The sequence below is a fragment of the Taurulus bubalis genome (genome assembly GCF_910589615.1).
Source record: "Taurulus bubalis genome assembly, chromosome: 19".
In the NCBI taxonomy this organism is placed as follows: Eukaryota; Metazoa; Chordata; class Actinopteri; order Perciformes; family Cottidae; genus Taurulus; species Taurulus bubalis.
In genome coordinates this window covers 10,449,949-10,476,464 of record NC_136607.1, presented here as the reverse complement: position 1 = coordinate 10,476,464, position 26,516 = coordinate 10,449,949, and the positions used below count along the sequence as shown (strand labels likewise).

General features: G+C 40.1%; 2 protein-coding genes across 2 annotated transcripts in view; both read left to right on the top strand.

Moving 5' to 3' along the window:
- Positions 1-1,169: 1,169 nt before the first annotated feature.
- On the top strand, positions 1,170-9,239 carry cercam (cerebral endothelial cell adhesion molecule; the record flags this gene model as incomplete). Its single annotated transcript, XM_079235633.1, has 12 exons — positions 1,170-1,372; positions 2,594-2,704; positions 3,216-3,333; positions 3,537-3,671; positions 3,797-4,001; positions 4,165-4,284; positions 4,425-4,501; positions 4,969-5,075; positions 5,496-5,628; positions 6,182-6,309; positions 6,865-7,068; positions 8,918-9,239. The coding sequence occupies 12 exons, from the start codon at positions 1,170-1,172 to the stop codon at positions 9,150-9,152; spliced, it is 1,776 nt and encodes a 591-aa protein (XP_079091759.1). The 3' UTR covers positions 9,153-9,239.
- A 6,565-nt stretch (positions 9,240-15,804) lies between these two features.
- sardh (sarcosine dehydrogenase) overlaps positions 15,805-26,516 on the top strand; it is a gene marked incomplete at its 5' end in the record, with an annotated part of 33,475 nt that continues 22,763 nt past the window's right edge. The window contains 9 exons of the mRNA XM_079235573.1: positions 15,805-15,989; positions 16,584-16,720; positions 16,873-17,051; positions 17,922-18,101; positions 18,402-18,525; positions 18,775-18,875; positions 20,992-21,096; positions 24,186-24,315; positions 26,266-26,352. Of these exons, the coding sequence (XP_079091699.1) occupies positions 15,805-15,989; positions 16,584-16,720; positions 16,873-17,051; positions 17,922-18,101; positions 18,402-18,525; positions 18,775-18,875; positions 20,992-21,096; positions 24,186-24,315; positions 26,266-26,352 (1,228 nt within the window). The remainder of the gene's footprint in view (positions 15,990-16,583; positions 16,721-16,872; positions 17,052-17,921; positions 18,102-18,401; positions 18,526-18,774; positions 18,876-20,991; positions 21,097-24,185; positions 24,316-26,265; positions 26,353-26,516) is intronic.

Genomic DNA, 26,516 nt, shown 5'->3' with positions numbered 1-26,516 from the left:
CGTTTTAGTTTATAAGGTTGTATGGTCCCAGTAGTAGAGGTGAAATGCTGCCTTCTATTTCTTTGGAGCAGGTGGCCAGATCTTACACACTTCACCTTTAAGCAGCACCACAGTGTACAAATAGTATTTTCAAGAAAATGAACTTGAAGCATTAAATGTCGTCATTATGAAGAATGCAAATGTTACATTATTATGAGGGTGCAAGCCATTTTAACCACTTCATACTGCATGCACTGTTGTGTACTTTAACTTGCAACAATGCATCCTATTTTGTAAATTGATCATGTGTTGTAAGTTACAATCATACTCTTACTTATTGTTTCCAAATATATGTAAGGCGGCATAACAATACTTGTGTGAAATACTTGTAACTCCAGAAATATTAATGATTATTTGAGAAAATGCAATGAGTTACATTCCCCTATTAGCCAAAGAAACCCATCAGATCTGACCTCAGACAGACACTCAGCCTGAGTAATGGACCTTAATCTATTGGATCAAAACCTCCCTCTGCTGGCCAATCCCTGAAACTGCAGCCAATAGTAACACACCAGAAACCACCATTTACCTGAGGATGTTCATCCACTTTATCTAATATCTCTCTCACCAACTATATCACATACAAGTAAATAGTCATGTATAATGTGTAGGCTATATAAATTATAGAGCAACACTGCCTCTAAATGTGTATAAGTTATCTGTTGATTCAAATGTTATGCAAAAGATGTAACATAGAGAAAAGAGCTGCAGTTGGTTTAAACAAAGTAACGACATAGTATCTCTTAAAATTGTTATGACTGCATTTTTGTTTTGTTATTTGACAGATGAAGGAATCACTAAGCAAAACTGATGTAAAAGTGTGTCTGACTGGATGTTAACTGCCTTACGTCATAGTGTATATTTCATCAGTGAGATTTACAATGTGGCCAAATCACACCTTCCTCTCTGAATAACGGTGTCACACTTTTCTTGCGCTACAGATCTGAAGCGGAAGTTGTAATGTTGGCTCTCTCTGGATGTGATCTTGGAAAAAGCGAGCAAGCTTGTACACTAACTTAGGGAGGCGGGGGGCTGTAAAAAGATTTAGGAAAACCCTCCTTTTCTCTCCTTGGACTGCTGACGCGTCCACCGGCGACGTGCTGTGCTGGAACACCGGAGCGGCTTTCACCATGTTACTGCACTTTTTATCTGTCGGGGCCTTGGTTTTCCTCGCCGAGGGCTACTTTTCGGAGGAAATGTTTCCGGAGGAGTCGAAGATTCAGCCTCCTACGGTGGTTATCGCTATCTTAGCCAGAAACACCGCTCACTCCCTGCCGTACTACCTCGGGGCTCTGGAGAGACTCAACTACCCCAAAGACCGCGTCTCCGTGTGGTGGGTTCTGCTGCTGCATGCACCGGGGCCGTGTGGAGACTAGGGGCTCTGTGTTAGCCGACTAGCCGCCGTTAATAGGTCAATGGCTTTGATTAGTTTGAGAAAACAGCCGCGTCGCGACCCTCCTCCCTCTGCGCCTTTCACTCCCCGCACTCACTTCCTACTGTGGACCGCATCCGTGTGTTCTCTCTGTAGAGCTGCTTGTACCTGATACCCTTTCTTTGCGCTCATTTTAATGCAAATATGACGAACATGAGTGATTAAACCCCATAAACTGAACTCTCCTCGAAGGGGTTTTAAGCAGTAAACGCCTCTGTGGAGTACTTCAATGTAGTTTATGTGTCGTAAAGTGACCATTACCTCATTTAAAACCCATTCTGCTCGTACATTTATAGTTTGATTTGATAAAAGTGGATATAATAAGAGAGAGTATCTGTTGCTGGGTTGCATATTGATAATCGTATGACACACTATATGGCCACGTACTAACGTTCAATGTGTGATATGCACTTTGTATAGTTGTATTGTGTTCACAGCAGTGTGTGGGTGTGTGTGTGTGTGTGTGTGTGTGTGTGTGTGTGTGTGTGTGTGTGTGTGTGTGTGTGTGTGTGCGTGCGTGCAGGATATTGAAGTATACTTTCCACACTAAAAATAAATCTTCTGTCACAGTATGGGTCATTTTATAGCACAATATCAATACTGTAATAAAGAACATTTTCTAAAAATCAATTGAGAAGTTGTTAATAACAAGACAAGTGTATCTGTTTTCGGCTTATCCAGCAAATGACATACCTGACTGATCATAATAATTCTCGGTGATGCCAAAATCCTGTATCCATTATTGCAACAGAGACATTCTCCAAAATGATTAACATTTTGGGCCCAAAATGGCCTGCCATACCTAGAGATACTGTGGCGGCTTCTCTTCTACAAAAGGCTTTCTGAAAAAAAGGGTCAATAAAAGGAAAAAAAAAGAACCAAAGCATAGTTGATAGGAATATCATGATGCAATAACATGGTAGCTATAGGCTGTTCCACCGGATCAAGAATGTGTTTAAAAATGTACCAGAAAAAGAAAACCGTGACTCGATCACAGAGATGAGACAAGTTATTATTGATATGTCTTAAAGATGTGTCGGGATTCCTTCTCTCTTTAATAAACCTGCATTTGAAACACATCAGCTCTTCACTCTCACAACCTGCATTCTCTGTGCTCTTCAGGGCCGCCACGGATCACAACACCGACAACACCACCGCCATACTGAAGGAGTGGCTCACCTACATGCAGAAATCCTACCATTATGTAGAGTGGAGACCAATGGACCAGCCCACGTGAGTCCAACTTTATGAATGTATTATACTATATTCACAGCAGGGACCTGGATAAGCGAACATCCTGTCAGTCACGTGTTGATCTCAGCTAATCTTACTGTCCGAAGCAACATAAACTCACCTTTTTACAACCTCTGGCGTGCAACTATTAGCCTTAGTGGATCCACTTTGTTGCCTGAGTATAACACACCTTTTCACTTTGCATAATAAGGAATGATGCAGCACGCCTCTGCTTGTCTTTACGCCTTGACTGTGTGGACATCTGTCTGAGCTGAAGAGGCCATCAGTGGAAATTATGTGCGCATGCCAATCATACTAATCGGCTGACAGTCACTAAACTCTAGAAACTGTCAGCCGAGCTGTATTTTAAGCTGTGAATAGACATATAAAGTGGTTATCATATATTGGAAATTCAACCTAATTCAGTTAGTCGTAAATTATGAGATATGAGAAAATGCCAAATCAGTACAATAATATACTTTCGTGTCCTTCTTATAACTCTCTGTTTTAGGTCCTACGCAGGAGAGTCGGGGCCTAAGCATTGGCCCAATAGCAGATATGAGTATGTGATGAAGCTGAAGCAGGCAGCGCTCAACTTTGCCAGGAAACGCTGGGCCGATTACATCCTGGTACATAATAAGATACATTTTCTTGTGGCAGCAGTGTAAGATTCAAATCAGCTCCATCCATTGATGTATCTGATGAGATTTGTTCCCTCTTTGCTGCTGTTATTTCATCCAAGAAGAAGTTTCTCCGGTTACAGAGACGTGACTCTACAATCTCTCTCCTTGTTTCCCATCTTTCCCCGGTCTCCTCTGCGTCCATATTTCAGTACATTGACACAGACAATATCCTCACCAACCCTGAAACCCTCAACCTGATGATGGCAGAGAACAAGTCAGCCATTGCTCCCATGCTAGACTCTCAGGGAGCGTACTCCAACTACTGGTGCGGTATCACCCCACAGGTGAGTGTAGACTTGATAGTGATCGATCATATACTCATTGCTGTTGAGTTGGACATATGAGCAGCATACAAAAATAACAAAATGTCAAGATCCCTGGTTATCTGACACCATCTCTCTCTTTTCAGGGATATTACCGCCGAACGGCAGAGTACTTCCCCACCCGCCATCGGCACAGACTGGGCTGCTACCCTGTGCCCATGATCCACTCCACCATGCTGCTGGATTTAAGGAAGGAAGGCATGACGAAACTGGCCTTCTTCCCACCTCACAAGGACTACTCGTGGCCGTACGACGACATCATCGTGTTCGCCTTCTCCTGCCGGGCTGCAGGTTGGTTAGCGCTGGTTTGTGGTTATGTTTTTGTAATCAAATCCACAAACATACTTACTTCACTGTAGAATTATATATATTATAGGGGCATCTTGGATGGTACAAAAATAATGCCTCATCAATTACTTAATGTATTGATTGATTGATCTTTGCTGCCACGCAGAGGTACAGATGTATCTGTGTAACAAGGAGCGCTACGGCTACCTGAACGTCCCGGCCAAACCTCAACACACCTTGGAAGATGATCGCCTCAACTTTGTCCATGTCCACCTTGAGTCCATGAGTAAGAGCAGATTGTATTCACTATTAATATTAATTAAGACAGATACTGACAGGGAGTACAGATCAAGCAAACAGATACAGTATGTTGTGTTGGTTCAGATTTGTTATGTTACATTATTCTCTTATTATTTTTTGTAACAGTTGACGGTCCTCCAATGCGCCTCTCACGATACGTCTATATGTTCCCCAAACAGAGAGACCTCATGGGCTTTGATGAGGTAAGTGTCCCCTCATTGTTTTTTCTGGTAGAAGCAGCCATGTTTTAGGGACACTGATATATGAATATTTATATTGCGTATCACATTTTTCTTTTCAACCAACATGGTAGTTTCAGCATCTGTGGAAAAAGCATTGTGCCTTAATTTCTCAACTTTTTAATCTAAAAGGATTATAACAAGAAACATTTGTTCATGGAATTTATAACATAAGTACACTAATTCCTGGAAGCTATTCATCAAAATCCTGGTGTTTAGAACTCACACAATGGGCTATGAAATACTGAGAGTGTGAAGGAACATGCTTTAGTCCTTTTAGGCTGTGTTCATCATTCAGAGTAGGCATGAAGCACGTTATTACAGAAATACATTTAGTTTAGTACAGACTTGTCTAAAGAAGTCAGGGAGTTAATGATATCCATTTCAGTAGTGATACACAGTTAAATATCTAGCTGTCCTCCTCTCCTCAGATATATCTGATTAATCTGCGACGACGAACTGACCGTAGAGACCGGATGCTGTTCTCTCTGAATGAGCTAGAGATTGACGTCAAGGTGGTAGACGCCGTGGATGGGAAGTGAGTACACGTTCAGGGAAAGACTGAATACAGCAAGACCACTCAACTGGCTGATATTGAAAGAGAAAAAATCCATATCGAACAAAGAGATACCGACATAAAATGACGATTGGAGAATGGTTGTTGAGCAGGAAAGATATTTCCTTCCAGAAATGTACTTTTCAATCAACACATGGTTTTGTTAAATCCATGGCATTGGGTCTGATAATATTCTGATATTTGATAAACATTGTGAATGTCCTCTTTATTATGGCCATTCAGTTATCTGTGCAAGGTTAAAAGTTATTTCTCCTTAATCTGAGGTTTCATGGACATGGCCCTTTCCCCCTTACTCTTGCCCCCTTGCCTTCATGGGAATATAATTACTATAACACCTGTGTGTGTGTATGTGTGCGTGTGTGTGTGCGTGTGTGTGTGCAGTGCACTGAACAGCAGTGACATTAAGATCCTGGGTGTTGACCTGCTGCCAGGCTACTATGACCCGTTCTCTGGACGCACTCTGACCAAAGGAGAGGTGGGCTGCTTCCTCAGCCACTACTTCATCTGGAAGGAGGTGAGGAAACACACACATTATAAATGGAAGTCTTTGTTGATATGACTGACGGTGAGATCAATACAGGTTATGTAATATAGAGGATGAATGACGGCGTTCTGATCAAGAGTTGGGATTAGATAGAAGTATTTTACTTTGGACCTGTTTAACACATACAAAGCCGTCCAAATCTTTTTAAATTGCATTCACTGCAATTGCTAACATTTTCAAGTATAGATCAATTCTAAATAAATGACTGAAATTCAAAGAACTCTGAATGTTGCCATGTAGATCATTAGCAATTTAACTAATAACTAGTTAGATTTTTTGTAATTTTCTCTTTGCTATTATAAATAAGAAGATGAAAGAAAATGTTTTGTTCCAACATGGGTTTTTCCAACTTGGGAATGGACCTAAAAAAGAACACAAGCATACTATATATATATGGACTTTACTGTACTTTTCTAGTATTCCGACCACTTAAACACAGCTACGGGAGCAACTTCTACTGAGTTTAGTTTTTTTTGTATTCCTTCTCCATCTCTTGGTCTTTCTGAAACCGATGTTTTTCCAGATGGTGGACTTGAATATGGGCATGGCGCTGGTCCTTGAAGACGACGTTCGTTTCCAGGCCAACTTCAAACGACGAGTCCTCAGACTGATGGAGGAGGTGAAGCAGGAGGAGCTGGACTGGGACATCATGTAAGAGGGACGCCTTTTTATTCACACATTCCTTATTTTGAGCAGGGATGGATGAGGTTTAGGTTGAGTTAATACAGTTTGCTCAAAAGTATGTTGTGTGTGCGTGTGTGGAGGAATGGGGTCAGAATTCACATCCAGGAATGCGTTGCACATCACTCATTTGTGTGTATGTGTGTCTGCGATTAAGGTCTCTGCAGGACATCGAAGCAAATGTTTTCAATTAAAATCACACTGAAATGATTAGACAAAACTTCAGACCCACAGTGAAGGCATTTTGAAACTATCAGCAGGAAGATACAAAATGTACTAGCTTCTTTTTTTGTGTGTAATTGTGTTTGCGTGACTTTCTGAAAATGGTTAGCCACACATGCAGAAAACATGCTGCAGAAAAACAGACTTCCAAAATGATTTCCAACACGTGGCAACAAAGCAGCATTGCAGCAGATTTCTGGACTCGGATGTTTTAGACATTGCCTCATTTCTTCTTCACCGTTGTTGTTTTTTGTTCATCCTTCTTCCTCTTTTTTTTCTCACCATGGCTTAATGGTGCTGCAGATACTTTGGCAGGAAGCAGCTGAATCCTGGAAAGGAAGAGGCGGTGGAGAACGTTCACAACTTGGTAACGGCCGACTACTCGTATTGGACTCTGTCCTATGCCATCTCCCTGCAGGGAGCCCAAAAACTGCTCAACGCTGAGCCGCTGTCCAAGATGCTTCCTGTTGATGAATTCCTCCCCATCATGTATGACAAACATCCCAAGTATGTATGACAGCACTGAATACACCTTAATAGCCCACACCTTGCACTTTTCTTGTTTTAATCTTGATGAACATGTTGGAGAAATGATTTAGTTGTTGTTTGTTTGTATCAATCTTTTTCACATTCAGTGACTTTGATTATAAAACTTGTTTTTCATCACTCTACCACCTCCCTGCCAGACCTATAAATCTAAAACTGACTTCATAATTGCCACAAACATTCTTCCCGTAGTTGCCTAAACTTGCATACATGCTATATATGTTTTGTGGAGGTAGTAGATTAAAGAAGTATAGGGAAGTCTGTGGTTTCTTCGTAAAAAGTCAGTTTTGGCCACACTTTCTATTCTTGTCAGTTTAATAGTGCTTGTCGAGCTGAATTAGAACACCACATTTCAAAGGGGGTCTTACAGCCTTGTGAACCTTTTTTCTCTTTATGATGTGCAGGTTTCATGGCAACATTTCTTCCTGAGAATGATTGCCTTGAATCTGGGCAAAGTGGATTGCTACGTTTTTTAGACACAGCGTAGTTGCCAGATATCCTTTAAGAGCCAGAGGGGATGCAGATGTGTCTGTGGCAGACTTGTGCTCTGCTTTGTTTAGCCACGCTATTGGTCTGGCTTGAAGGGTGTTAATGTCGTCAGGTCTGACAGTCCGTCCACTACTGTGATCCAGACTGAAATATCTAAGATTAGGATCAGGATGGATGAAAGTATGAGGATGAATCCCAATTACTTTTTTCCTCTGGCACTACCATTTTCACATTTTCACTCGGCCAATTGGACGGATTGCCATGAACTGGTACCGACATTCAGAAAAAAAATAATTAGCGCCATTAAAATGTTCGTTTGTTCAATACTTTCCATCAAAATCCCATATTAGCCAAACTAATGACATCATCAGTTTATTGCTGATTTAGCAAATGTTTGCTTGCTAACGTCCAAAACTAAGACTGCTAGCATGGTAAACATTATACCTGCTAAACATTAGAATATTAGCATTGTCATCGTCACATGTTAGCATCCCAACGTTAGCATTTGACTTAAAGCCCCACTTTGCCAAAGTGCAGCCTCACTGAGCTGCTAGCGTGGCTGTAGACTCTTGTTCACTTTGTTTTAATCATGCTGGCTTCACACGTGGTCCAACTAAGGATGTCTTAAAACACCAACAACATTTAGGTCCTCACCAGTCAAAAAATGTTCAATACGCTCTTTTCTTTATAAAGTATACACTTCACCTCAAAAATCTCTTTATTTATTTATTTTTGTATTCATTGTCTGCACCTCTTAGCAGCCCTGACCCAATTTCTAACCCTAATCTCCCTCAAACGACTTTTCTCATCGTCCCACAGTTGTGATCTAGCAGACTAACTGATACACATATGGGGTCCTGACTGTGAGAGATGAAATGCACCTTGGACTGAGGGACCTGCAACCCAGAAGGCTTGGCAGTGTCTGTGTGCTCTATCATGTGTGGAAAACTGGCTTATAGCCAACCCACTTTCTCTATTCTCTCTCACCTCTGTGATTCTAATTCGATATGCTTGACTAGTCCGCAAAGAATGCAGAGCGACCGCACACCACACATCGGTCCTGCTGTCGCCCTTCATGCTAAGAGCAACTGAACTGTCTTTGAAAAGCAGCCTCTGTCTCCATCTCTTGTCAAATCTGTGAATTCAAAGTAAATCACAAAATATCAGCAATATGGATTAACAATAAAAATGTGCATTAATATTATTAGTGTACTAATGTTATATCTCTGATCCAAGACATATATCTTTTGTGATATATTTTAAAATCTTGAACGAACCAAGTCAAATCTCTATAATCTCTATCACTGTTCTCTCTTTGCAGTAAGGACTACAAGTCCCATTTCCCCACCAGGAATTTACACGCCTTCAGTACACTCCCCCTTGTGGTCCAGCCGTGCCACTACGCCGGCGATCCCCAGTGGGTGAGCGACACGGAGACGTCGACTCTGTGGGACGATGACGCCGTACGCACCGATTGGAGGGGTTCCCACAAGACCCTGAAAGGGGGCGCGCCGCCGACCGACATGCTGTCAGCTGCCTACAAGGATGAACTTTAGTCCGGAGCAGACGTAGCTGTGCAGAACCTGCAGGTCAAAAGGCCACGAGGTCAGAGAGACAGATGCTGAGGAGAGAAAGTGTTCTCAGACTTTATTTTCGGCCCACTCTTGTGTCACACCACTGACATGCTCAGGGTCATTTATACTGGACATTTCAAGGCATGTCAGCAAGAGTATGGCATACGAGGATATTTTGGGTGGAAAGCAACATAAGGGACAGTGTTTATTGAGGCTGTTTGGAAAGAAATGTCTTTTAATACCACCCTCAGACTTATTTTTTCTTTAATTCAGAATTTTTTTATTATGAAAGTTTATACAGTTTGTATGGCTGATGTTGTTTTTTGTTTTTTTTATGTATGCTTGTGTTGGCTTGAGTGCTAGTGATGATTGCATGTCTATAATGTTAATTAGACAGCATTTAAAAGGAGAGTGACTTTACAGGAACATTTATTTGTTAATCTTTTGAGCGCTGACCGAAAGTCCAGTAGCGGCTGGCAAGTCTGGACAAAAGTCTGCTATTGTTATTGATATTATATCTTTTTTCCCCCTTTCTTGGTACATCTGTCTGCCTATCGCTTTCTCCATTTGTGCATGTTTTCCATTAAGAGAGACGCTTGTATTCAACCCAAAACTATACGGACCCTGATTCATTCCATTGGTTTCTATGACAGTTTTCAAGCTGAAATACCTCATGGTTTCTAGGGACTGTATAAGACTGTTTCAGTGGTACTAGATTGTATTAAGGAAGTATTTTGTTAGTGAAACAAACAAATTGGATGTTTGCATTTGAGTGTTTTGATATATATGAAGTAATTCATTCATAATAGAATACCTTTTCCTCTGTGGCTGTGATTTAATATCTTTCACATTAAGCCACAGAAATTGGTTTCGAGTTTGTATATTATTTATTTAGCAATTCTCAATTCTCAACCAGGTCATTGTTTCCACTCTGGTTTTTTAATTGTATGTTTTTGGAGGTATCAAACTGTATTTATATAAACCCAGAAATTATATTATATAATCTATTATTCTTGAGCTAAAACCACACAATATTCACTCCAACTAATGCTTATCTGACATTACTTTTAAGTGTCTTTAAAACCAGTAAACATGACAAAATATTTGAAAATTGGTTCATATAATGTCAATTAAATCAACAGTATGATCAGAAACAAAATGCAGGTTCCAGTTGAGAGTATATATTCTCAGCATTATAACATTTCAAAAAATATGTCTCAGTGTACACTAGTCATGTTTTATCATATATTGTGATTACTTTAGAACACAGCTTTTGAAATAAACATGTAATCTTTGAAAATAGTTGCATAAAACTAATCATGAATGTTGAGATGTGAATTCCTTTTGCTGCAGCTACTACTTTTTTGGGGAGAACCAGCTGCTTTGCTTTGCTATATCTTATGTTAAAAATCAAAAAGTCTGTAAAAGATACGTAGAACATTTCCCACAAAGTAAACATTCCAAAAGTGTCCCAGTTTATTTATTGTTTTTGACCCTGTTTTCAAGCAAAACAATTCCGTAGAAACTGTAATCTATTAAAACACAGCCTTAAATATCCTTTTTGTGTCACTGGGATCCTTCAGTTTAGGAATGTTTGGACATTTGTACAATGCAAGTACCTGATGATGTCATTCTGATGCCCCTCGTGGATTTAAATGATGATGATCAGTTATACTAAACATGTTATATTCTTTAGCTTTGAAAAGCATGTATAATGGTCTGATTTTTATACATCTATTTTCTGTTATAAGTGTATCTTTTCCTTTACCCTTTATCGAGCAAGTAATTTTGCTCGATATGGTTTTTAATATGTCTTAATTTATTTGTCGCGTGTTTCTTGGTACAGTTGATGCACAAGACATGATGTAAAGCAAGCAAATGATCTTTTCTGACAAAAGCTTTCATGTGTTTGTGTCTTAAGCAATACATTTTTATTCAGATGTTATAAAACAGGATGTGAGGACAATTGTACAGCAGGCTTTTCTGATGTAAATAGTTGTTGTCATTGTGGTTGTGATTGTGAGTTTTGTATTAGTTAATAAACCCAACTTTCTGTGGACGCAAGTATCTAAATATATGGTAATTTGAAAAAAAATGAAAAAAGGTACTTCCAGCTGTTGTACTGACAAAAATCCACCACAAGATGGTTCTGTTTTTTTTGTTGACTCAAAGAACATACCCAAATGGAAACCACTTGCACAGTTATTGTTTCATTCATATGCTCTCATAAGTGACAATCGTTATAACTCTTAATTCACTGATATTAACATAAAACAAAATTTCTGCCAATCATTTTTATTTGTATACACACAGAGACACACACACACACACTTGGCACAGACACAAGGCTGCAAGTAAGCACACACATTTACCCCTACACATACAACTGTACTACATACATACATTTGACTTATGTAATATAGGATCATCTGGTGTATGTGGCCTTATTTCCCTCTGGAACTGATCCTCATAGATCAGAATGAATGAAATGTAGCTGAAGATAGGTCACAGCATACATAAGATAGGCTTACTGTTTGTATAAGCATTGCACACACACTTGCACATGTATACACATGTAAAGGTGTGTGTGTGCACGTGTGCGTGTGTGTACATGAACTTAATTACTAGTTCGGAAACTTGGTTATTCAACTACATGAAAGGGTTTTGGAGAAGACAAGAAGGGTCAAATGTTGGTGTAGACAGACAGAACACACACACACACACACATACACACACACACACACACACATAGACGCACACACATAGACGCACACATAGATAAAAACAGAACGATTGGCTGCCGCTCTTAAAGCTCTCCTGCTGCAGGCTGTATGAACAGGAGAGAACCTCCTCTCACAGGAGGGAACCCAACCTCAGCGCCTTATTGGCTGCTGGCTTGAAGTTGAGCAATCACAAGGTCAATTTTACAGGCAGATCATTGCATGTGGCTCAGTGCTACAGGGCACACTGTTACATAATGTTCAGGTGCTGAGACAGGGAGGGTATTCAATGTCTCACACATACAAACTCTTCATATATGATGTCTTATGAAGATCGTATGTTCCACTCCTGCTTGGTTTGATCTCTCAACAACAGCTGCTACATTGACATCCCCCAACACACAGTTTATATAATTTAATATAAATAAAACTAACAACTATAACGTCTTGCCGTTCTCCTATGGCGTTGTTTTTGTGCTGAACATTCCAGGGGATTTACATTCTTATCTCACGTAAATATGAGTTACTTGGATGTAACACCAGATCTATGAGTATTTTCATAGCCCTCTAACGAGCTTCGCTACTGGCTTACCCGATCTGTAAAATAGCGGCACAACCATCTGCTCCCTTTTGAGGTCAGCAACTTACAACAGGGGCCAGCTGCATGCAGTTAGAGAGCTAAGTGTGCTCATGTATTTGGAGTTACATCCAGATAACTATACTCTTACTATTTTGTACGTGCTTTGTCTTCTAATGGGCTTTGCTGTGGGTAAACATGATGAGAAGGCTGTTAGGGATGTGATGTGCTCTCAGCATGGGCCCAATCCATGCATACAGCCACTCAGACCCAACTGCTGAAGTTGGGTCTGAGTGGCCAGGCCACTGTGCCCTGCACTGTTCACTGTATATATCTGTTGTGGTTGACAATAATAATAATAATGATAATAATCAAAAAAGTGCTTTACAGGGCAGATATAAAAAGAATAAAGGATTTAATGCAATGCCACACACACACACACACACACACACACACACACACACACACACACACACACACACACACACACACACACACACACACACACACACCTTTACACACGTTTTCAAACAAATATGACTACATCTGCATCTGGTTTGCACACCACAGGTAGCAATGGATCCAACAAGATGTAACTAATTATGTGACTTATTGGAAAGTTTTGGAAACTGACTTGACCCGCAGCTTTTTGTCCTTACAGTACCTTGACGTCATCATTATTACTATGTGAACTTGTGTGGTTGTCTGTTGCTCTTTGTGGGTTGGGTATTTTTCGAACACTTTATCTTTGGTGATTTGATGCATATACGATTTGTGTGCCTATGCTGTGTTTTCTATTGCTCGTGGTTTTACAGTTTTCCACGTATTTCTGGTTGTGATTTGGGTTTATTGTATTGAATAGGGCGGGCTTGAAGTTGTGATTGGGCTGGAAGCTGTCTATCTGCTCTGACAACACTCCCCTCGGTGGCTGCCTCCTGGTCTCGTCCACAAGCCCGAGGCGAGATCACTTGGATCCAGTTTGACAGCTGCTAGGCGGCAGCCCCACGACCACACTTTAACACGCGGGTTGTCTCCGACATAAACAAGTACTCGGACATTTAGTTTTCGTGACTCCAATCCCGTATTTCTGCAAACAAATATTTTTGTTTTCTTCACCTTTTTTTTTTTTTTTTTAGATCTCGCATCGAGCGTGTTTTCTGGGACGGTCGCTACAAGGCGGAACCGAGTGTAAGTGTGCATGTGGAGACCGAACTGCTGCTGTGCAACAAAGTTTCTGCACGGTGGAAACTACTGGTTTAGGTAAAGTCGTGTATTGTGGTCGAGGCTCGACGTCGCGGCGTTTACGACACGGTACAACGTGCATCCGCTCAGGCATGTTGTTATATCTAGGACGTGGCGTTTAAAGGCGAATGCATGGTGTCTGTTCAATGGGTTAAGTTACGCTGATGTGCTAATGTGATAATAACGCTACTTTCCCCCCCAAAAAGCTAAGATTTTCCATTGAACTTCATATGCATTGTATTAAGTAGATGTTATGCTGTTAGAAATGCATGTTGGTCAAGCTCCCACACCTTTTTATAAATGAACTGCATGTAATCAATGTACATGCAAACATCCAAATACAGCCAAACTCTGCAAAGTAGAGTAAATACATTGTAATTACATAGTGATTATAAAATGTACATTTTCAGAGCGATATTTAGTCCCTTTCTCAATAATATATTTTATTTGATGGGGAAAATATTTGGATAAAATGAAATTATGCAAATAATGTCCACCCATCCAACTTTGAGTTGACATTGTTGGCTAATGTTAGCATGTAATGAGAATATGGTGGACCTTCAGTTAGCAACATGATTCAGTTAGCAAGATGACTGTGTACTGTTTAACAAATAGGTTTAGAATTTCTGAAAGGTTTTTATATTAATTGATATTTCACTATGACAGAGTGGACATGATAAGCTTGACAACATAACACTGCACACATAATATGATGAAAACTACGATGTACAAGTGTAAATACTTAGTCTGCAACATGCCACTGTTTCAGCCTCCAGTGAAGAAAGACACATTGGCGGTAGTAATGTCACTGAAAACATCAGAGGTTTTCTTAAAGGGGAAGTTACCCCATAATGACAGGGTGGACAGCAGTATCAGGGACATGTGAAACATGTTCAATATGATTATGAAAATAGAATATACATGATCAAAATGACTCATTTTTATCAAATAACTTGTTGTGGACAATACAACCATATACTTTTTTGGGGGATTTAATATAATTTAACCATCTATTACACACACTGTAGTTAGCAGAGCAGTGTGTGGGACATGCCAAAAGCACGTAAAGCCAATGAAACAAAAGAGTATAAAATGAAGGAAACACATTTCAAGAAACTTAACATTGTATTGATATGTGTGTAAATGTTTGGCTATTTATAAAAACACCTTAGAGTTTCATTATTCTGCTGCATTTTCATAATACGGAGTGATTCTGATGAGGACACCAAAGGTACTTTATAGGGATATTGACCCTACTGCGTCTATTCTAAAAACGAGACAACATCAACAACAAACTTCTGCACCAAAGCAGCAGCAGCCTGCTGATATTTTGTTCAAATCAATAACACCTGATTAATAAGCACTTGCGTGTAAGCTGATGTAAAACCGGTTACTCACATTTTTTGTTAAACAATGGGAAGATAGGTTTAGTCAGTACAAGACAAGGCAAAAAAAAGGACAAAGATCAAAGTGCCTTGCATCTGCGGCAGATCACATAGAAGATACATCATTATTAGTTCTAGCATTAGCGTTGTGGCACTAATGTTGTTGTGTTATGTTCCAAGTTTGTATCTCAGTTCTGTAATGTTATGGCGGAAAGCATTGCACGCAGATATTACCTTATTGAACGTTTTTCTCATTAATTGATCTTGTTAAAGTTGCAGCTTAAACTATAATATATAATACACGACGACACAGTGAACCTTGATCTCTGTTTTCAGCGTTTGCTGATTGGAACTGGAGTTTGACAACCGTATCTCTAAGCAGCATTTTCACTTGACTGCTTGAACCTTTCCATCATATTGTATGGACAATAATACACAATGCAATTTGATGAAATGGTACATCAACTTGTTTTTGCATATTTATTAACTATAAATAGTGTGACATCTTAATATGTCTTACTCATACAGAATATAGCGTGTACCTTATGTAGCCTTCACGTTGAGAAATGCTTTTTCTGTAAATAAGTTTGAACAAAGTTGTATTATACATAACTTTACTATGGCCTTGAATATGCTGCATAAAGACAGTCCACATTGTTTCTAGAGCATCACTCTGCCTCTTTGTGTCTCACTGACTGATCACAGGGGCCATGGCCTTCCTTGGGTGTGCAGTTCGCCGCGTGGTGTCGGCATTGCGGCCTCCTCTCTCTCCCTTGTGCCGGACTACCGCTCGGTCCTACAGCTCTGAGCCCACCAAGGAAAAAAGTGTTCCCTACGAGAAGACGCTCCAACAAAAGGATGGAGCCTCCTCTGGACCCACTAAACCTTTACCTAGGTTGGCTGAGTGGGTGGAGGGTGTTAACTGTATTGAGTGCACTCAAAGTGACTGTTGACTTCCAGTAGCTTTTGCAGTTTAAGCTTCTGTTTCAATTATTACAACACGATCAGATGATTTAGCATGAAGAATAAGCACACACCTGGGTAAGTTGAGGTGTTGTGCAATGGATCAATACATTATGGCTTGCATTACATAATTCCCAATAAAACTGAAACAGTTGTTTTTGCACTGCCTTTTTTGGTGTTAGTAGAAAAAGCAATTGATGCCTGTCAAGAGCTTGTAGGTAGATTTTGTTACCTATGGTAAGAGTGGTTAGCCGTTTCCCCGTTTCCACTTTTTATGCTAAGCTAAACTCATCGGCTGCGGGGTGTAGCTTCCTATTCAGCTGAAAGACCCAAGTGTGGTGTCAGTCTTCTCATGTAACTCAACAAGAAGAGTGTATAACTTTACCTTTATTTAACTCAAATCACTTTTAGTTTTTGACTTGGTTTAGATTAGTGTTGCTGGTTTGAGTTTTACGTGGCATCGCCCTTATTCCACTTTGAAAGCCATGTTCTCAGCTCACCTGTAGTTGTCTGCTCCCTGCCTCAGATCAGCGGATGTGGTGGTGATCGGAGGAGGCAGTCTGGGCTGTCAGACCATCTACCACCTGGCTAAAATGGGCATGACCAACGTAGTTCTGCTAGAGAGAGACCGGCTGACTGCTGGCACCACCTGGCACACCGCAGGTAACAAACCGTATAGAACATGGAGAATAAAGAGTGCTCCATATCTCCTGTGTTTCTGCAGATAACATGCTCACAGTTGTATGTTGTATGTCAACCTGCACACTGAACATGCCTATTTTCTTGATCTGCCATCATGTGTGTGTGTTCACTAGGCCTGCTGTGGCAGCTCCGTCCCAGTGATGTGGAGGTAGAGCTCCTGGCCCACACCAGGAATGTGATCAGCAAAGACCTGGAGGAGGAGACGGGTCTTCACACCGGCTGGATTCAGAACGGAGGACTCTTCATTGCCTCCAACAAGCAGAGGCTGGACGAGTACAAGCGCCTCATGTCGGTAAGAATCAAGGTTGTTTCATGTGATAAAATACAGTGGGACTTTTCCTCCATGAAGTGTCACATCTGGAACAAAACTATATTCTCGTAGAAATAAAAGTGCTATTTTTTTTACATTTTATTTTTTAAACATAATTCATTAAAAGGACTGTTGCAGTGTGAACTAATGTCTAGTGGATTAAACGTGGGCCCAAGCTGTTTCCTAGCAATGTAATTATGTAGAAAGTAAAAGTAGAAATGGATCAGCTCAGATAATATAATATAAAACATAGTTTTTGTAAAATTTCTACACATTTTTGAAACAAGCAAAAAGCTGTAAATGTCAGTCATGCTCCACAAAAGAAATCCTTGGTTCAAAATCAGTTTGTAAGTAGGCGATGCATAGGATCACTGGCCAACTGCCTGCAAACTAAAGTTTAACGATAAACAGGCTGCTAAAGTGCTTGTAAAGAATGTAATATTCAATATATATTATATATATATAATATTCGTTTCTAAAATAAATTACTGATTGTTTCTGTCAGTTAGGGGTCATAAATAATTGTATTATTGAGGTAATGACCAGATACCTGATGAACAATACCTGATAGAAACTTGATTTGTGTGCACACAACACAGGCTCCTAGCAATTTAGCATTTAAGAATTGTCTTTAAATGGGTTGAAACATATTTTCAGCTACTCCTGGGGCTTTAAAAAGCAGAGTCAATATTACTCTGCACTTTGACCCTGGACTTTGCCGCTGAAGGGTGATCTCTGAAGCGGGCAGTTCTGTCCGTCTGAAGTTTGGAAGGTCCTCTGCGAGCCCAAACATCTTCACAGGCTGAGAAGACATCCCAGTGGCTGTTACTGACGATCTCTTCTCCTTTCTAGCTCGGTAAAGTGTATGGTATCGAGTCCTATGTCCTGTCACCGGCGGAGACCAAGGACCTGTATCCTCTGATGAACGTGGATGATCTGTATGGAACCCTGTATGTACCAAAAGATGGCACCATGGACCCAGCAGGCACCTGCACCACCCTCACCAGAGCTGCCACCGCCAGGGGAGCCAAGGTAATAAGCGCTTGTCTGCTGACTAGTGGTTTTCCTCCTGGACCAGCAGTAATACATCAGGTTTTGTTCTATTCATGGACACGACGCTGTGTATCTGGCTGTTGCTTGATCACTCTTAAGTTTGAATACCATTTAAACGATGCCACTCTCTCTTGGTAAAGAGGCCAGCCCATTCCTTTGGCTGACCTTTTAGCTTTAAAGGATAAAGTTGGGCCGATCCTCGGAGCTAAACTCAAACTCAAGTTATAATACAGGAGATGGAAAAACCAAACCTCCTTTTAAAGTGTGTCTTTTAATCAGGTGATCGAGAACTGCCCTGTGACCGGTATCAAAGTGCGGGCTGATGACTTCGGTGTGAAGAGGGTGAAGGCAGTGGAGACCCCTCATGGGACCATTGAGACGCCTTGTGTGGTGAACTGTGCAGGTGAGATTCAGACAAGATCAGCTACCTAACTTGAAGTGGATTTGGGTTTTATTTGACACAGGTTGAGGCATTCTGGATGCAATTCAAGGTGATATTTGGAGAATCTCCATGAGATTGCTGAGAGTCGTGAAACTTAAAGCAAAATACACAATTTGCTGCAATTTTACAGGTGTTTTTCCTGAAATTGTATTTATCTACATTTAAAGGTGGCATTCTTATAATATGTGTGTCTTTGTGTGTCACATGCAGGTGTGTGGGCCACCAAGCTGGGGGAAATGGCTGGAGTCAAGGTCCCTCTTGTTGCAATGCATCACGCCTATGTGGTGACAGAGAGAATTGAAGGCATACAGGTAGGACCTCCATGTGTCATACCTGAAAAAATACTATCAATCAATCACATAAGTGGCTCCTGATTATAATGGCTCTATTCTGTCATGTGTTTGCTTTATGGAGCTCATGCAGAGGCAAGAACATACTCTCTGGTGTACAAATCTGTATCTAAGATGTCTTTTGGGCCACAAACAGTATTTGTGCTACTTGTGTTTGTGTACGTCTCAGTATGGGGTCATTTTAATCATACTGTGACCATGTAGCATGTGAACTTAAAGTTAGCCATACTGTTTTCTGTTTTCTTAAAATATTAAGCCGTTCTGTAACATTATGATTACTCATAGGTGTATAGTGTCATATATTTGTGTATGTGTTATTCTAAGCAGATTGTCAAATACATTTTTCTGACAACATAAAGCAGCATGGTGTTTCCAACAACTTATTACCTTTCAAAGCTCTATGAAACCTGATAGTACTGTCACGACACAAGCCATTATTACCTTGTGACAATTATTGTAAGATGTCACATTTAGGATTATAAGGAAGGCTTGAAGCTTACCTTACATAATACATTTGTTATCCACTATTTATACATCCTCATGCAAAGTACTACTATAGCTAATATTTTGGATTCTGTTCATTTAACACCCCATGGAGACAGAAATTCCTTCATCTGTCTGTATTATGTCTGTATGACCTCCAGGGGGCACTGTGACACTACAGATTTCCACCTGTATTGGTCCAGAATGTTGTTAGTGAAGTGTGTGTGCTTATTTGTCGAAGAGAGAAAGGGAGATTGATTTATTTGTATCCTTTCAACGCTGATTATGTGTGTATTTAGGGGGCCTTGGGGAGGCCTCTGTATGCAGATTCAACACATGTCTGACATGGCTTGTGTAAACTTTACCACTGATTGTGAATTGTGTGTGTGTGTGTGTGTGTGTTAGCTTTAGTCAGTGTACACATGCATAACCATGCTCAGCCTCTAGAAGCCTGTGGTTTTAGGGGGGCTGTCAGAGCTTCTCTGTGTTATGTAGTTTAAGAGCAGCTTAACCAGCATTACTGCTACATCATGTCCACAGACATCAGCCCACACGCACAGAATGACACAGTCGGAGGCCACCGAGAAATCTGTTCCCACCTGGGTGTGCGACTTGTCAGGTCACACATCTCACGCTGACCACACGTCTGCGTGTGAATACGTGTGTGTTTGCCCTCTGACGCTGTGGTGGGTTTGAATTTTAGAACGCTTGCTGATAACTGGTGGATGTGGTTTTATCTGTGAGTGTATTGAAGTCCAGTTTTGATCACATGGAGTAAGCTGCTTGACTGTACTCGGCACAGTAGAGAGAGGAAAGGCGCAGGTTGGCTGTTATTATATCTAGCGTGCTGTTTCCAAATGTCAGCTTGTTCACTGGTATTTTGGTTTTGTACCCACGGAGCTAATTGACTTAGGAATTTAAAGCACTCTTGACAAATAACTCCACACATGTAAAGTGTAACTATTTGTGAGACACATTTACAAGAATATTTACTCTGATTCAAGGGGATGAATGCTTCTCGCTGCTGTGTTTTGGAAAGCAGATTTCATGGTGTGTCAGTAGCTGCCATAACATACATAAAGAAGCTTTATGGTTTGTTAAGGCACGTCATGGTATGCCACTAGAGCTATAAAGACTTTTATGGTTGTTATGTCCTGTATTGTATACACTTTTCTGTATGTATGACTCTGTGTAAGATCCCAAAAAGCACTAAATACTATGGAAGAATCTGGGTGCAGTAAAATGAAAATTAGCTTTCACAAAACCTAGTTTTGGTTTCCTTGTGATGAGCAAAGTTATGCCGAAATGAGGTTTTATCATAAGTTTAGTTCATTATCTGGTTAGAATACCAAGCATTTTCTGGTACAGCTTGAATGATGTACCATCAACTTGCTTATATGTGTCTTGTCATTAATAATGTTAATGTTACAGTTGGAACTGCCAATCAAAGAAAGTAATCTCTTAGATGTAGATTGAGACTCTCATAATGAATATTTCTCTTGATTATAAATATGAATCTGCCCATCATTTTGTCACTGAGAAACAATTAGTTTGGACTAATTAATGTTTCCACTCTAATCTTCACTCGTTGCAGAACATGCCAAATGTCAGGGACCATGATGCATCGGTGTACCTGCGCCTCCAAGGTGACGCCCTGTCTGTGGGGGGTTATGAACAGAACCCCATCTTCTGGGATGAGGTAAGCTTGAATATCATCTAATTAACAATTATTGCCTCTAGATAATTTACAGACCCTGAAACCTTACGTATTGACTGATTACGTGTGTGCATGAGTTTGATGACATAAAACAAAATACTTCAATTGAGAACTATACTAAGTTCTAATCCTGTTTATATACTCAGTCAGTTTGACCCAGTCTCTTTTTAGTCTCTTTTTGTTATTGTTAGGAAGCTGTTAGGAGGCAACCGAATGACAACCATACTGCTTCCATACTTTGGTTTAAGATAAGCTCACCAGCTTCTGGTTATAGCTTCATATTCAGTACAAACACAATAGTTTTAATAAATCATCTAACTATTGGCCGGGAAAGCAAGTAAGCCTATTCCCTAAAAATGTGAACAATTTCTTTAAAGTATGGAGCTGGATGTGTCAGGATGTGTTATTAGTTTAGAGGCGGTGTAAACAGCCTGGCTCTGTCCAAAGGTAAAAATGAATAACTACCTTATAGTTAAAAGCTGACTTATTAACACAATCTATCTGATTTGTTTTACTTGTACATGAAGAGAAATGCAACAGTGACAATGTGTGGTTTACAAGGGGAGCTGTGTGCTAACACGAGAGTGGTGTCATCGATCCTCTCAGCCAAATGAAAAGACAAGATAACAAATAAACATATTTCCCAAAATCTTTCTTTCGTTATTAAAATATAAAAATTGTCTTTGAAAAAGTGGATGCAACATTGCAAATCCTGCAGCAAGCAGTGTACAATATATATATATATATATATACACCTGAGGTAGCATTGAGGCAAGGTTGGTATACTGATTATACATATAAATTAATTCATTAGTGATTTCCACACCAATGTAAGGGCCTAATAGATTCAGTGTTTTTTGCTAGTTACCTTGGGCAGGGCTCAGTATCAAATTTGCATTTTAAAAAGTAATGTGTAAATCTGAGCATAACATAAAGTTTGAGCATTGCATACGCTCCAAAGGCAATAAACCCATTGATTTTAACAATCCCATAGCTCTTTTAGCACCACCAACAATGATTGTATAGTATATTATATTATGTTATTAGCTCCGCTACAGGTGAAATTGCTTTTATTGGAATATAAAAACTAAAGCCTTTTTTTTTTGTATGATGTGAAGATGAGGGGAAATTATTAAAACAACTATTTTGCCAAGTATAATAGGTAATCGTACAAGCTGTTCTTTCGGGCACAGACAGACTATTTAAAGGGGCGGTTGCCTTTGGAGAATGATCTTTATAAAAGCTTTTAAATCGACAGGTGGTCTTGGTCTTAATGGATGCGTTTTTAGAGCAGTGTGTTAACTAGACTGGCCGGTTTGGTGACAGGCATCTTCGCTCTTTTTCTTGTTCTGGTGTTCCACACTCAAACATTTCACTGCTCATGCGTTCCCGTTTGATTGATTGGTTTATTCTTTAAATCTGTGCTCTAACAATGCAATGCAATCCTTGACACGTACCATTAACAAGTAAATATTGCTCTGCTCAACCTGTTCATGTTTAAGAATGAGCCTTGAAATCCATTTACAAAAGATATATCAGTCTTGAATAAAAGTTATCAAGCAGGGTTTTTGCAGGACACTGATAATATTGCCTCCATGACTTTCCGTCTGCCTGTCTGTCTACAGACTCCTCAGTGCTTTTTACATTTTAGAGGGATTTCTTTGTGCAGAAGCAGCTCCTTTTGTTCTCGTTCTTCAGCTGAGCGTTGCTTTGATGTCTTGAGGCGAATGAAGGAAGAAAGAGAAGATACAGAAAGGAGAATTAGCAGGGAGACGGAGAGAATAGAGGATGCCCACTGAGTGAAGATGAGTAGGATTGATGGCTTGGGAGGGATTGAGAGAAGTGTGGTGTCTAGGACAAAGAGCACTGCTCCTCAGATACTCTGGGTTGAGTGTCAGTGCTCGGTAATAATGCAGAAACTCTTTGTTCACATGAAAGGAGCTACTGTCAGCGCGCACATCCCTGTGACATTCAAGTCTTAATCCAAACTAATTGTAAGCCATAGGACGTCTTTTCTCCCTCAGAAAGTCTGTCTAACTTAAATAATCACTTATATTTAACATTTTAGACCGTATGTTGATATCATCAAGCCTGATATGTCTGCACTGACTCAGAAACACAGTCACGCTCTGAAAGTAAGACACTGACTGAGGAGCCAAGCTGGAGAAGTTCAAGTGGAGGGGTGATACCAGGATATAGGGAGAAATGCCAGACTGATAAAATCTCAGAGAGCACAAGCGGTTGCTTCAATTTGAGCACCCTTAGTCAGTCAGATTAGTGTAGGAGGGGAACATTTTAAGGCAAGGGCGGTCTGCACTGAACAGCATGAGTTGTAGGAGCTAAAGGCTCCATTTTTGGCTGACAAGGAGGGAGTTGCAGAGGTCCAGATGGGAGCAAATTAAAGCTTGGACTGGGAGCTTCTGACAGATGTTGATTCCCGGGTGAAAAAGAGTCGATTCAACAGATGCTTACGGGATTGTGTGGTGGCTGCAGTGAGTGTGACTTACTCACTTAGTTGGCGATCTGCAGTCACATGTGGTGACTTGGAAAGTGTTCAGGAAAAAAGATATTGACTTTGAGGTGATGCAACAACATTGAACATCCAACAATCCACTGTAGTGTGGATCCATTGTATGGGAAATATGAACAAGACAGAGCTGACTATTTTTGTTTTTTAAAGTAGTATTTTTGTATTTAATTGTGTAGAAAACACACAATTGTATACACAATCTGTAAACTTTTAATTTATCTTTGACTTATTTTTCTAAATTGCATTTCCTCACAACTGTTCCTCACTTTGTCACTATGGAATATGTGATCCACCTCTTTGCCAACATCAATGTATTTTTTTTCAGCAAGATGCATTATTTACTTAAAACATAAAATCTATGTGAAACCAATTTAAAAATCTGGATATTTTTGCGTTAAAATATGTCAAATCAGAAATCAATGATCCTTAAAAACATCCCAACATGAGCAGCTGCCTTTTAAAAATGACACTCATGTGTTTTGCCAATATTAGAAAAAAAAACAAGTCCTGGTATACACCTTTGCTGTGTTTTATTTCCCAGGTGTCTGACAATTTTGCCTTCAGCCTGTTCGACCTGGACTGGGATATATTCACGCAACACATTGAGGGTGCCATCAACAGAGTTCCTGCTCTGGAGCAGACTGGCATCAAGTCCACTGTCTGTGGACCAGGTACTCTCTCTCACACACACACACACACACACACACACACACACACACACACCAGTTTCACGGAGGCGGACATTTTTCGGAAAATCCTGCAAGCCCTTCTTGCAAATTGCTTATAACATTATGCAGTGCAGCAGGGAACAAGCAACTTTCATGACACTTCTTAAATTGCATATATTCTAATCTAAAACTGAAATGTATCCACTTGTAAAATATATTGTGCAACTCTCCACTGATACATTAGATCATGAATACTGAACCCAGCAGACTATGTGTCATGTTTGTATAGATAGTTTGATTAGCTCAAGCCTGACTTCACGTCCGGGCAACATTACGTTTCCCAAGTGGTTAAGTGAGCCGGTCTGTGCAGCCGAAAGTTACAGTATTGAATTAGATTTTTCATCAGCAGCTGTTTGCAGATAAACAAGTGAAAGAAGTGAACTGAAACATACAGTTACACAAATATACACGCACATGAGTGACCAGAGGAAGATGGAATACAAAGAAGTTGAGAAAGAAATGTGTGAAAGACAGAAATAATCTTTAAAGCATGTACAGAGAACATTTGAATTTGAGATAGTAGTAGTAGCGATTCAAATAGTGAATTAACTACATAAGTAGACACTTATGTAGTCACTCAACCATGACACGAGTGTTATGAGTTCCACGAGTACCTCTGTCCTTACATCACGTAAAAGGCTGGTTTAGGATTAAGGTTGAGTTACAGTTGAGTAGATCAGGCAAAGAGAAAGGTTAAACACAATTTATTTTGGCATACTCCGTATGTATTTCAATGTGGCTGAACATCTTCATGTGTATCATAATACACAAGTGTGTGAGTATGTATGAGTTACTCTCTTTCAGTTCACTTCAATTGGAAAACCATAACACTTGTATTTTCATGCACTTAATGTGCGTTCTCTCTCCTCTATTACTTCGTCCATGTTATAACACTTGGTGAATTGAAGATACAAACATTAAAGGTGTGAAATGCAAATTTCTGAAATTATCTATTACCCCTCAACGGCTCTCCACATGGCAACGGCTGAGCCGGCGACTCACGGGTAACGGTGCTAGCAATACAGACCGGTGGCCATGAGCTAACCACGGATTGCACGCTCACATGCACTAAGTGTGGAACAAAGCAAGGATTACAACACAAGCAGAGGGAGAGTGACTTCATTCTATGCTCAGGACACCATCACTCCACTATATCTTCACATTACTCATATATTAATGCTCTGGATATTGAATAGAAAACGTTTAAAAACATGTTTGCGACACAGGATTTCACGAGTGTTACAGGTGGTGTAGATTGATTAATTTGATAACTCCTTAAATGATCACATGGTGCAGAAGAAAAAGTAATCTGTGTCCCCCAAACAGCACCCGAAGTATTGCATACTATCCCAGATGAAGTGATATATTTCTATTTAGGTTGTATGTTCCTACCTTGCTTTATATAGTTTAGTATGTTATTGTTATTACCAGTGTTGGGCTGGTTATTTGAAAAATGTGAGCAGTTATTTTGTATTACTTTTTGACAGTAATGACATCTCGACAACACAAATAATTGGTATATTACTTGCTTCAAGCCTTTAAACAGGTCGCCACTCCTGCATGTTAAAGCTTCCCTATTTAACACGTGTGGAAATGATGATACGAGACGTTGTGGTTTAGCAAGAAGCCAGCCTTCTGTTGAGTCGAACCATTAACAGTGTGTTTAGTAAATTCATTATTTTACCAACTAATAGCTAACAACCATTTATAGCACAGTAAAGACTTGTGAGACATTGACAAAACGTAATTGTTACTCGTCTTTTACACAAAGAAAAAATATATAAAAATAATAGTGTCACCTCTGTGATAAGTCTGTGTTTGTTCCTTGTGTTGCCACTTTTATCTTTTTTTTATCCCTTTTTTGTCAAAGTTTCTCTCGCTGTCTGTTTTCAGAATCATTCACAGCGGACCACAAGCCACTGATGGGAGAAGCCCCGGAGGTCAGAGGTTTCTTCCTGGGCTGTGGCTTCAACAGTGCTGGTAAGCGCTGCAGAGACAGAAAGATTGAGTTTTTCCCAGAAAGAAAAGGGAGGCACAAGGACGACATCTTACATGAGTGTAAAGACATCCCCTGTCAGAGCATCAACGTCTGAAACAAATGCTACACATCACTCACAGTTGTATGCGTTCAAATACTGTGTGGT